The sequence below is a fragment of the Portunus trituberculatus genome, chromosome 41, assembly GCF_017591435.1.
Source record: "Portunus trituberculatus isolate SZX2019 chromosome 41, ASM1759143v1, whole genome shotgun sequence".
NCBI classification, from domain to species: Eukaryota; Metazoa; Arthropoda; class Malacostraca; order Decapoda; family Portunidae; genus Portunus; species Portunus trituberculatus.
Window position 1 is genome coordinate 3,341,992 of NC_059295.1, and position 13,973 is coordinate 3,355,964.

At 43.7% G+C, this 13,973-nt stretch overlaps 1 protein-coding gene across 5 annotated transcripts in view; it reads left to right on the top strand.

Annotated features, from left to right (window-relative positions):
• LOC123517186 (protein abrupt-like) overlaps positions 1–13,973 on the top strand; it is a 146,586-nt gene that overhangs the window by 47,165 nt on the left and 85,448 nt on the right. The window contains exon 5 of one of the 5 annotated variants that reach the window (XM_045277188.1): positions 8,720–8,865. The exons of the other annotated variants lie outside the window; for them this stretch is intronic. Within the exon in view, the coding sequence (XP_045133123.1) occupies positions 8,720–8,845 (126 nt within the window). The 3' untranslated portion in view covers positions 8,846–8,865. Of the gene's footprint in view, positions 1–8,719; positions 8,866–13,973 lie in introns of those variants that run through there. 5 annotated transcript variants of the gene reach the window in all.

Here is a 13,973-nt window from a genome sequence, read left to right on the forward strand (position 1 = left end):
TATATATATATATATATATATATATATATATATATATAGGTTGTCCCATAAGACCTATCCTAGCAGCAACAGGTACCTTCAATTATAATTGTGCAAAATTTTTAGTTCCCATTTTAACTCTCTTAACCACTAATGAATTCACAGTGAAGAACTCAATTGAATTTGCAAAGGAATTACAGACACTTAAGTTTACGGAATTCCCTGTTTCTCGCTTGTTTTGACGTAAAATCCTTATATACAAATATCCCCTTTATTGAGACTATTGACATTTGTGTAGGAGAGTGGAAAAGATTAAAATTGATTCCTTATGACCTTACCAAGAAGCAGTTCTGATCCTTACTGGAGTTAGCTGTGAAGGGGTCCATTTTTATCTTTAATGACCAATTGTATCAACAAATAGATGGAGTAGCTATGGGTTCCCCTTTGGGACCAACATTAGCAAATACTTTTATGCTATCATGATAAAAGCTGGTTATCTGATTATCCAACTGAATTAAAGCCAATTAAATACAACCGCTATGTAGGCGATTGCTTCCTAGCATTTAAATCTAAGGAACCAGCTCATAAGTTCCTTGAGTATCTAAATAATAAACATAAAAATATATCATTCACTTCCGAGTTTGAGATTAATAATAATCTCCCATTCCTAGATATAATGGTCATGAAGAATAATGGATCTCTTTCCACGGATGTGTTCAGGAAGGAAACTTATATGGGTTTGGGCTTGAATTTTGAGTCATTTTTCCCTTCCCTTTTCAAGATAAATTCCATCAAAATGTTACTACATAGAGCATACAATATTTTAGTACTTGGCCCTTGTTCCATAATGAACTTGAAAGACTAAGACATTACTTTAATATTAATGGTTATCCCAAGGAGCTAATAGAGAAACAAATTAAGAAGTTTATCACAAATAAATTTGTTACTGACAATTTTGTGGAGGATAAAAGCAAAGAAGGTAGATACATTACATTGCCCTTCTCAGGACAATTTAGTTACCATTTATGCAATACGATGTCTCATTTACTCAAGAAACATGTTCCGAGTGTTGATTTTAGATTTATTTTTGTTAATAAAAATACCATAGGTTCTCTATTTAAATTTAAAGATGCTATTCCAACTCCTTTGTGCTCAAAAATTGTATATTGTTTTAGATGTCCGGACTGTATGTCACGGTATATTGGTTCCACCTGTGAGAACCTTAAAATTTGAATTTCTGAGCACTTGGGAGTATCATATAGAACAAATGCTCAGTATATATATATATATATATATATATATATATATATATATATATATATATATATATATATATATATATATATATATATATATATATATATATATATATATATATATATATATATATATATATATATATATATATATATATATATATATATATATATATATATATATATATATATATATATATATATATATATATATATATATATATATATATATATATATATATATATATATATATATATATATATACAGTAAAGTCGGGGTTACGTTGGTCTCGAGTTACGTCAAACTCGTAGTTACGTCAGTCCACTATAAGGCAATTTAAGATTAAAAAAAAATGAAAATTTATAAATCGTAAAGTGCGGGATTTATTGTTATTGTTGATGGTTTCCCGCCACACCGCCCGTCTCACGCTTGAATACAATAACACCCTGCCTCACTTCCACCACACCGTCGCCCCTGGCAAGAGTGTTATCCTACTTCTGCGTTTACTGACTCAAGTTCTTAATGGCACCAAAGAGAAAACTTCTTAGTGACAGCAGTGATGCTAAGAAAAGGAAAACCATTATGCTACAAGAAAAAAAAAAAAAAGAGAACATAATTAAAAGACATGAGAAGGGAGGCAGCAGCTGTGTGTGAGGGAGGGAAGAAGAAAATGGGAAGCCCGTTACCATGACAACGGGGAGGTTGACGACCTTGAGGGCTCACACACCCATCACAACAATAACAATTCCGGAGCCTTCGCCTGGGCCACATACACTCGCAGCTGACTTGCACCGTCTGCGCCTGTCTGCTGATCCCTATTGCCCTTTCCTATTGCATTTCCTGCCCCGCTGCCCACGCTTCTACTCCCCACTGCACTATGCTCCCAGCTGTCCACCCTTGGCGTCACAACATTTGACCTGCCCACCCTTCTGGCGGCCTCAGGCGTCCACCCCTCTCTGCAACCTGCAGTCCTTCGCGTTCGTGGCCCTAATGAACAACAAAAACAAGCTTGTGTTTCATATTACTACGTAGTTGTAAATAATATAACAATATAACCTTTAACTTACCTGAATGACCATAAACAATGATTGGTTGAAAACTCCATGATATGCTTTGAAATGTACGGAAACTCGAGTTACATACAAAATCGACTTACGTCATGTTTCAGGAACGTAACTCTGACGTAAACCGAGACCTAACTGTGTATATATATATATATATATATATATATATATATATATATATATATATATATATATATATATACATACAGTGTGTCCCGCGAGTTAAGGTACATACGCAAGGATATGATAGTTCAAGTGGATCTGATTAAAAAATACTATATTATCATATGCTGTTTTTTGTTTTATTTAGTTAAAAATTGAAGGTGAAAATAGAGCGGTGGCGTGTGTTGCGTGAACCGCTTGGGCAGAATGGAGGAGGAGGATCATCTGCAAGGACGCCGCTGTGTTTCACTGTAACCTGTAATATCAAGATAATGTGTACAATACAAACACCCAAATACCTACAAAAACTATTCAAAGATGAGATTATTATTTTTGTTGGTTTATAATAGAAACGAATGTAGCCTACATTAAACATAACACAGCGTTATTTTATTACACCGTTTTCATATTTGGCAACTCAATACAGCTGGCGAGAGTCTCGTCGCGATGAGTTCCCGCGCTTGTAAATTAATGTCAAGTCTCACAAGCCTCCTGTCATGTGTTCCTGTGTTTTTTAATATTCAAAGCTCACAAGCCTCTTGTCATAATGTGAAGGGTGCTTGACAAACACAGCGACCGTCTTTCTTCCTTTATTGGCAAGCCAACAGGGATACAGGTCCGGCACGTCCTCACAGCTAGGCTACTATCCGGGAACTGGGTGACGCCAAGCTGTGGGGACTGAAGTTTTCCCGCGCTGCTCCCCAGATGCCAGAGGTCGACATCGTACAACTCCACCCCCCCAACAAGCTAAGAACCCTGGCTAATGCAGTGACAGTGTTCTTAAGTAAAATAAACATAACCTGGGAGCAGCAAAGAAGCAAAAATGCAAGAAAACATGAATAAATGACAAGTCCACAATCTAATATCACTGCTTGTGATACTTCTGTACCTTATTACACATAATCCTTCAACCACCTCGGGGGTTGCTTGGCGCGCTTCCCTTCACCATCCGTTCGGGGCGCTGGGGAGGGAGGGGACGGTGATAGCATTGGAGTCGGTGGTGCCCGGTCTTCAGTGTCAGAGGCTTGAGGCACTGCAGGTGCTGGCCTCAGATGTTGCCGCGTTTTGAGGGAGATGCAGCCACTACCATCGAGTCTGACAAGATACTGCCTATGGTGTCTTGCCTCTGTGACGATGCCTGCTCTGTGTGACAGGAGCGTGTGACGCTCCTGTCAGCCACCACTCTGTCGTGGTGGTGCGCCATCTGACTTTCTCGCTGCCGCAGCGTTCTTCCATAAAACTCGTCAACCTTGAGTTTCCTTTTCACTGATGGTACTCCATCCCGTAGCTGGCGCCCTGTTGCTAGCTGAGCTGGTGACCTATTTATGCCCCGTAGAGGTGTGTTAACCCCTTCAATATGGTGACACCTATGTGGGCGTCATGAAGCCCCAGTAGCATATACGGTGACGCCTACGTAGACGTCATTTCTTTTCTGAGCTTTCTTCAGTTCAGTTGTCCCGTATAGTGTGTTGGATACCAACTACACACGCCGTATGCTGTCTTTGAAATCCTAGTGCTCCTCCCACCATCCTTGTCTCCACCAATCACTAAAGATAAGCTACATGCGTCCCGCCTTGTGCCTAAAATTACCCAATGGCATAGACTGTTCCCATATCTCTCTCTCTCTCTCTCTCTCTCTCTCTCTCTCTCTCTCTCTCTCTCTCTCTCTCTCTCTCTCTCTCTCTCCCATTTCCTTCCCCTCCCCTCTCCCTCTGAAAAGATAAGTTCTCCTCCTTTCTTCCCACCCCATTTCCCTTCCCCTCCCCTCTCCCTCTGAAAAGATAAGTTACATGCGTCCTGCCTTGTAACATTCTGTGAACACACACACACACACACACACACACACACACACACACACACACACACACACACACACACACACACACAAAAAACAAAAATTTTCTAATTCTCTCTCTCTCTCTCTCTCTCTCTCTCTCTCTCTCTCTCTCTCTCTCTCTCTCTCTCTCTCTCTCTCTTCCTCTCCTTCCCTCCCTCCCCTCTTCCTCTCAAAAGATAAGCTACATGCGTCCCGCTTGTGTCTAAAATATTAGCAAATGTCACACTCTCTCTCTCTCTCTCTCTCTCTCTCTCTCTCTCTCTCTCTCTCTCTCTCTCTCTCTCTCTCTCCGAAGAGAGAAGCGTCCACTTTCCTCTTCGAAGGCGATATAGTGACTAAAAAATAGCAGCATAATACACAAAGACGAGAGACAAGTATGACAAGCTTGCATGAGTTTCCCGCGCTCAGGCGCGCGGCACTACCACCCGTATATCATACAGGCGGGCTTTTTTTAACATCCGGCGCGAAGGGGTTAAGGTACTGGAGCAGAGCGAGAGAGATCTTATCATTATCAAGACTGCCATCAGCTCCAACGTTTCCCTGTAGTATTTTCTTGGTTGACTTCACGGCCACCTCTGCCCTTCCGTTTGACTGTGGGAAGTGCGCCGAGGACACCCAAACACCTACCCCCCACTTCTGGAGGAAGCTCTTCATCTCCTCACTCCCCAGATTGGTGCCTCCGTCCATGGAGAGCTGCTCTGGGGCACCCCATCTCGAGAAGTGGTGATGCAGCACGTCCTTAACTCTGCCTGATTCTGTGCCATCAGGCAGGTGAGACACCTCCAGCCAACCCGTCAGCCTGTCTGCGTAGACAATGTAGTCATGCCCCTCCAGCTGAAACAAATCCACCACAGTCTGCTGAAAGGGATAGTCAGGGGGCGGAGTGAAGAGAAGAGGCTCGGGGGGTTGGGAGGGGCGTGTGTGTTGCACGTGTCACAGCTAGTGCGATAGTGCCTCAGGTCTCCCTCAATGCCAGGCCAGTATACTGCCTGTCGTGCTCTCCTGAGCATCGAGTCTATGCCCTGGTGGCCTGCGTGGAGGTGGGCTGCAACCTGCTTGCGTAGGAGGTCCGGAATCACCAGGTGAGGATGGTTGCTGTGGAAGGCATACGTCACCAGGCCTCGCGACACCCCCAGTTTCTCCCTGATGCTGTAGAAGGGGCGCAGGCATGCCAGCTCCTGGGACCTCTGTGGGTGCCAGTCACATGCCAGCACCCTGGCCAGCAGTAGTTGGTACACAGGATCGTTCCTTGACGCCTGTAGCACCATGTCCTCGTCGAGGGTGAGGTTGTCTTGAAGTTCTAGTGCTGCAACGGTGGCGACGGCCATGGCTACTGACATCTCCTCATCCTGTTCCTCCTCCAGGGCACCAGGGGCTGCCTTCATAGATGGGTGCCTAGATAGAAAGTCTGCCGCGCAATTCTTCTTTCCCGGCAGGTAGCGGATCGTGAACTTGAATTGCAGCGTCCGCTCCTTCAGCCTGAACAGCCTTGGGTTGGCGACATCCTTGAGCGCTTTATCACCCAACAGGCCCACCAGAGGACGGTGATCAGTCACCAGGATGAGATTGGGGCAGCCTAGAATGAAGAGGCGGGCCTTGTGGAGGCAGTATGCGACTGCCAGTGCCTCACCTTCTATGGGCGCGTACACTTGTTCAGCCGGAGTCAAGTGGCGGCTGCCACGGAGAGCCAGGCGCCAGGCCCCCTTGCAGCAGAGTGGGGCCTCAGGCGACACGCAGGAGCAGTGCTGTTGCAAGATGACGAAGCCTATGCCCTCTCTGCTCCAGTCTGTGATGGCAGCCGTCGGCCTAGTGCGGTCGTAGAAAGCCAGACCGTCCTTGGCCAGCTCACAGATGGTCTCCTTCGCCTGCTCCAGCTTCTGCTGCAGCTGCTCGTCCCAGTATACTTTCCGTCCTGTTGGCTTCTTCAGGAGGTCTCTAAACGGCTCCATGATGGGAGCGGTGGCCAGAAAGGGCGCCAGCTGGTTGACAAATCCAAACAGTGACCTCACGTCGGTGATGGTGGGCTGGCCAGGCATTGTGAAGTGCCTTATTGCTGAGAGACGGTCCTCGGTGGGCTTGTACGCTTCCCAACCAACGTGAAAGCCGACGAACTCCACCTCCCTGCGGCAGAACATGAACTTCTCTGGTTTGAGGGTGACGCCTACCATGGCACACCGCTCCAGGAAGTCGTAAGTGTGCCAGAATGCTTGCTCAATGCCGGCGTCATACAGGGGAGTGTCATCGCGTCCTCAAACCGTTTGGTGTAAGCGTTTGTGGCTGAGCAGTGACCCATCGGCATGCGGCAGTATTGGTACCGCCCCCACGGCGTGATGAATGTGGTCAAGTGGCGGCTCTCCTCATCAAGCTCCACCTGGTGGAATCCCCAATGTGCATCTGCCACAGTCTTGTAGGAGTGAGGTGGGACATCTGATACCATGTTGTAGGGCGTGGGCGTGTGGTGGGTCTCCCTCGGGCAGTAGGAGTTCAGTCTTTGAAAGTCCACCATTCTTCTTGGTTTGCCAGACTTTTTAGCTACCACCACCATCCTCGCGCACCACTCCGATGCCACGCCGGCCTGGACAGGGTGGATGACGCCCAGCTTGATGTCCTCGTCCAGTTGCCTCTTCACCTTGGTTGCCCAGTGTTTGGGAACTGTGGCTGGTGTGTGGCAAGCATAGGGCTGCGCATCCTGCTGTAGGTGAATGTGGTGAGGCAGGCCCTGCATCACGCGTAGAGGGTAGCATTCAGTGTTGAAGACGGATGCTGAGAAGTGCCTCAGTAGCCACTGCTCCAGCTGAGGGACGTTCTCCTCCAAGGGCTGCATGGGGATAGCTGCAGGCCGACCCGGCACGCTGTGGGCGTCGCTGTCCGTCACTCCACCCCGGCTGTTACAGCTGATGGCTTGGGAAAATCTTGGTGGATGAGGCCGAGTTCCTTGCAGGTGGTGCACAACAGGTACAGCCGCTCCACGTTCTCCACAAAGTGCACATCCTGGACCGTGGTGTGGCCCGGGAGGCTGATGTGGCAGGTAGCTGCCCCCAGACTGGAGAGCGGTATTCTGGCAAGGTCCCATATGCCAGCCCGACGCTGCAGAAGCGCAGGCCAGAGACCAAGCATGGACATGAGTTTGGGGTCGGCGACACACACCTGTGCTCCCGTGTCCGCGACCGCCGTCACTGTAGTCTCAGCCCGACACACAGAACTCTCTCAAATTATCAATGTCACTAAATGCACCACACTTTCTGTATACCTCTTGCCTCAAACACTGGTCACTAAGGCCAACCATCACCTTCCTCAGCAGCATGTACTCTGATAGGCTGCTATCACACCTGGGATACTGAAAACCTCAGTCTGCTACCTCCTGGGCACACCGGGTCATATAGACACTGACCGACTCATCGCCCACCTGACACGCGTTGAAGAAGTCATACCACTTCACTGCCTGGTTCAACGACTGCTGCACGATCTTGCCTATAGCGTCCAGAGCCTCCTTTGGCGTCAGCGCCTCCCACTGTCCTGTCTCATACCTCGCATCCAGTGTGCACTGCAGGGCGGGAACACATAGCAGGCCGATTTGCAGCACTGCCTCCTGGTCAGGCCATCTGGCTAGCCTCAACGAGGATTCCACTGATCTATGCCATGACCTGAATTTGGTCGGCGTCATCTCTGCAGCACATTTCTCGGGTGTGGCGGCGGCGGGCAGTCTGCTGACCGAGGCTTGGCGTGCAGTAGGGAGGGACGCCATGCTTGCTTGAAGCAGCGCGAGAGCGTCATCCATCGTCAGCGGGGGCCTGGCAGGCAGCCTGGCCCTCGCCTGCCTGCTGCTGCTCGGTGAGAATCTGGGGTGCCTTGAGGACGCCATTTCACTGCCCCATGAAGGGTGCTTGACAAACACAGCGACCGTCTTTCTTCTTTTATTGGCAAGCCAACAGGGATACAGGTCCAGCACGTCCTCACAGCTAGGCTACTACCCGGGAACTGGGTGACGCCAAGCTGTGGGGACAGAAGCTTTCCCGCGCTGCTCCCCAGATGCCAGAGGTCAACATCCTACATGATGTGTTCTCGCATCCTGTAAATGTCACAATTAAGACATTATTTAAGTTTTCTAACATTATTCAATTTCGTTCATGACAAGAGGCTTGTGAGCCTTGAATATTAAAAGACACAGGAACACATGACAGGAGGCTTGTGAGACTTGACATTAATTTACAAGCCCGGGAACTCATCTCGACGAGACTCTGGCCAGCTGTGGTGAGTTGCCAAGTATGAATAAAACGGTGTAATAAAATAACGCTGTATTATGCTTAATGTAGGCTACATTCTTTTCTATTATAAACCAACAAAAATAATAATCTCATTTTTTAATAGTTATTGTAGGTATTTGGGTGTTTGCATTGTACACATTATCTTGATATTACAGGTTATAGCGACACACGGCCGCGTCCTACTACTGCTGCTGCTGCTGTTGATCCTCCTCCTCCATTCTGCTCAAGCGGTTCCCGCAACACACGCCACTGCTCTATTTTCACCTTCAATTTTTAACTAAATAAAACAAAAAACAGCATATGTTAATAGAGTATTTTTTAATCAGATCCACTTGAACTATCATATCCCTGCGTATGTACCTTAACTAGCGGGACACCCTGTATATATATATATATATATATATATATATATATATATATATATATATATATATATATATATATATACATATATACATATATATCTATATATATATATATATATATATATATATATATATATATATATATATATATATATATATATATATATATATATATATATATATATATATATATATATAGTAAAAGCTCAATTAGTCAGACCTTATGGGGGGAAAACCAGTCCGAGTAAGGTATTTGTCCCACTATGCGCGATAATGACCCATTTTTACCTTTTTTTTATTTTTTATTTTATTTTATTTTATTTTATTTTATTTTATTTTTTTAGTACCTTGCTTCACTGTCATTCATTTTACACCCTCTACTGCAATTAGTACATGATATTTTCTCCTACCTCCATCGAGTCATTCCAGATCAGAATCTGAAAGATGTTTTTCGAGGTTGTGTTACTGTCTTTTGTATGCATTTATGTTCACAAAACATTTCTATTAGCTCTTTGCAAACCTTGCCCCCAAGAAAGGATTATGTTGTAATGCATAAAGTGAAATCTTACATGGAATACCAAAAAATAAAGCAGAGATGAGATCAGCCACAGACGAAGCGGGAGACTCTTGGCCACTCGGCCGCTTCTTCTTCTTGTGACTTTTTTGCTTACGTGTTACTTTCATCATGATGTTTGTTTTCACTCCTCTATTGCCTACTATAATGGATATCATATCTTAGTATTCATATACGCTCATGCCATGAGGATAACCTTGACTCCGTGGCACTGAGTGATAGTGAATTCATTAATAATTTAATTTTTACCATTTCTTTACTTCTTTTTTTTTTTTGTACCTTACTTCACTGTCATTCATTTTACACCCTCTACTGCAATTTGTACCTGATATTTTCTCTTACCTCCATAGAGTCATTCCAGATCGGAATCTGAAAGATGTCCTAAGGCTGCTTATGATGTGGAGGGTGTAGGACTGGCAATTGGAGTTGAAGGAGGTGTAGGAGTCTTTGGACGAAAAAATGAATAAATTTTCAGCTGTTTTTCTGAGCTGTGTTGGAGGTCAATGATCGCACGCCTGACAATGCGCAGATGTTCATATGCTTCCTTTGGCATTTCTTTTTCTCGCTCAGTGATGAGGGTTAGCAGCTCATCACAGTAAAAGCGGCCTTTGGCCAATGATACTTCTTTCTTTGGCCTTTCATCTTCATTTTCCTCCTCATCGGCATTGTCAGTAGATAACACGCAATCAACAGTTTCAGCCTCAGTGAGAATTTCTGATGCCTCCTCAGCTTCTTCAATACTAAGCCAGTCCTCCAGACTTTTTTCACTAACCTTCTCCCCAGCCTTGGCAAATCGTGTAATGAAATCATGTGACTCAAAACCCTTAAAATCAACCACAGGTACATCTGCATCAAAGAGGATTTTCTTCCATGCATTGGCGAGTGTTGACATTTTCGTTGAATTCCAAGCGTCTGCAAGGTTGTAAATTGCACTTTTAATGGTGTAGTTTTTCAAGGTCTCCAACGTACGTGCACCTCGAGTGCCCTCCTCAATGTCCTTCTCAGTCTCTTCGACTACCAAAACCTCATCCATGAAGTTCTTCTTATAGCCCATTTTCCCGGCATGAATTACCCCCTGATCCATAGGCTGTATGAGTGACGTGGTGTTTGATGGGAGATACAGCACCCTTATACGGCCATCAAGCGCCACCAACTTGTTTGCAACAGGGTGAGCGGGGGCATTGTCTAAGAGGATCAAGGCCTTAACACGATCCTCCTCAATTTTAAGGGCACGACATTGATGGTCAACAATCTCTCTCATGATGTGCTTATGGAAAACATCAGTAAATATGGCAGCAGTAAACCAAGCATTATGGCTGTGGTAATAATAAACAGGCAAGTTATTCATAATGTCCTTTATTGCCCTAGGCTTGGCAGCTTTGCCAACGACCCACAGGCACCAACCAATGGCTACCATCAGCATTACCACCCACAAGCACTGAAATTCTTGATTTGTCTAGCTTCCGCCCACATTCCCCATATCCTTAGAAGCTTGCATTGTGTTAGGCAGTGCTCTCCATACAAGCCCGGATTCATCAAAATTATAAACGTGGCTGTAAATCAAACCCTTTTTCTCCATTATCTTAAGCAGTTTCTGCCTAAAAGGGGCCACATCTTCAGCAGCAGCACTTGAAACCTCTTCACACATTTTAATGTTTCTTAACCCATACCGAGTACGAAATCGGAAAAGCCACCCATCACTTGCAGCAAAGTTAATAATCCCCATTTGTGTGCTTAACCTTTTTGCAACATTCTTAATCTCAATCCCTCGAACAGCAACCCCAACGCCCACCTGTTGCTGATGCCACTTCATTACAGCTTCCTCAAGTTTTTCCGATCCCCCATACTGCACTCGTTTTCTCTAACCCTGCTTTCTTATATTGGGTGCTTTCCCTATTATCATCACTTTCTGAGACAAATTTCAGTATTTTTTCTTTGCTCTTTTTTTATGTCACTGATGGTTTGCTTAGGTACGCCATATTGAAAACTAATCGCAGCAGGTTTCAATCCGTTTTCAAGCTGTTCAATTATTTCAAGCTTTTCCTTGATGGTTAACCTTTGGATTTTACGCTTAGGCATGATGGTTGAGGCACACAGACACTAATATTCCAGTAGAGATTGCAGGAGCCAGTGAGTGTTATGGCGGCGAGTGGATGACTCGAGAGCGAGTTGTGGCGAGTCTTTTTTTGCGATTCCCCATAAAAAAAACTATTATTTAAAAAAATTATTTTGGCTGTTTTTCGTTTCCTATAGTTTGTTTTATGGGTTTTTAATGTGTTTTAAATGAAAACAAGATGTTCTACTTAACAGTTACATTTATATTCCTTTTTTATTTTATGAATTTTAGATATAAAAAATATATGTATTTGGCCAAATTCGTCCGGGTATGTACGAAATCCGAGTATTTGGGGTCCGACTTAGTGAGCTATTACTGTATATATATATATATATATATATATATATATATATATATATATATATATATATATATATATATATATATATATACACAGGCAAACCCCGCTTAACGAAGGGGTTACGTTCCTAAAAAAACACTTCGTTAAGCGAAACTTCATTAAGCGAACCGATTATAACAAGTTTAACCCCTGATTTGAACTTCCATTGAGAGTAAGCAAAGCGAAAGTGCATCATAGTACAGTAAAAGGTTTAATGAAAGTAAAAATGATGAAGTTAAACATTTAGGTAGTTTAAGTCATTATAATGTACACTAATGTATGTACGTATGTAACTTTACAATGTAGATGATCTTAACTTTATGGAGGAAGGAAGAGTGAAACGGGAAAGACACTAACCGGCAACCTGTGGAATGTAAACAAAGTGTGCATCATGGTACAGCGTACAAAACTTATGTACAACATTTCCACAAGGCTTTCCATTTTATCCATTGTAGAGTCACGATTTCAGGTAGTTCTTTTAGCTTTCAAGGAAGATACGATCTCACCAGCCTTCTTGATAGAGTCTGCTGACTTGAAAATAGTAGAGACAGTAGATGGAGTCAAGATGGTGGCAAGCAATGTTATTAGTTTTCTGGCCTCTCGTGTCTGTGAATAATACCCAGCTTTACTTTGAGAGTAAGACACTTCCTAGTCTTCTTAGGAATGTTAGGCCACATTGCAGGGTGTTTTGGTGGTAAGTTGAACTAGGGAAGATGAGCTACTGGTGACGCTGTTATATTTTGACTGGGGAATGAGTGGTGCGCGTGATCTTGATCTTGATCTTAATGCTACAGATGATGCAGAATTTCTTCTGAGTCAGGCCTTTGTATCGGCAGCGCCTGTGTTGTCCACGAGAGGCTTGATCTTGATCTTTATTCTACAGGTGTCTCAGGACTTCTCCTGAGGCAGGCCTTAGTACCAGCAGCTCCTGGTGTATTCAAAAGTCTGTCAGCTTGCATGATACGGTGGGGCTTTCAAATTTGGAAAAATAATTACCTGGATATAACTTCGTTAAAGCGAGTTTGGTGTTCGTTAAACGAGCAGATGGTAGTAAAATGAAACCTTCATTGTAGCGAAATTTCATTGTTTGAACCTTCATTAAACGGAGATTACCTGTATATATATATATATATATATATATATATATATATATATATATATATATATATATATATATACACACAGGCAACCCCTGCTTAACCCTTTCAGTGCTATGGACCACAATCGTGGCTTTGAGGGAAATGCCTCCTGTCCACGATCGTGGTCCCATATTTGACGAGTCACAGAATTAAACCGCACGATGACATTCTCCCATCCTCCCTCGACTCATAGGACGCGCCATCAGTTGCATGGTAAGAAAAATATAGTCACAATGGCATCCACACAGTAGAGTATCAGATGCCCCTTTTTTCACAATTATTATTATTTTACGATGTCGCTAGTGGCTATTTGTGCATTTATTTACAGAAATAACAAGAGTAATGATCAAATCTTGTTGTTAGAGAGCAGATATGCCAGATATTATTTGTTTATTTGTAGTATATTGCGTATTTCGTATATTACCATGTATGGGCATGCGTATCCTCACTCATGATAGTATGTACATCAAGAAAACACTCAGAAAACGTATTTTTTATTATTTGTGAGAGCATAATGTATGCACAGGTGTGAAAAGTAATTACCCTAGCACATTCTGGAGCAGTTCTGAGCAACTGTAGTTCAAATCAGGCGGAAAATTCTGTGTAATTTAGTGAGAACATCTGCACAAGTTGCGGCGGAAAATGACCACTCGCTACGATGGCAATACTCAACAGCGCACAATGTACCACCAGAAAGCCAACTTCCCATCATTATTGCACCACTTTCCAGGGTGAGTAGAGACCTAATTTTTTTTTATAGTAGATGTGTAACACTTTATTATGCATGAGAATATTGATTTTTTTCCATTTTTACAAACCTCGATTTTTCGGCTGAATTTGCGTCTCACAGACATGACCCAAAAACCTATTTGCGC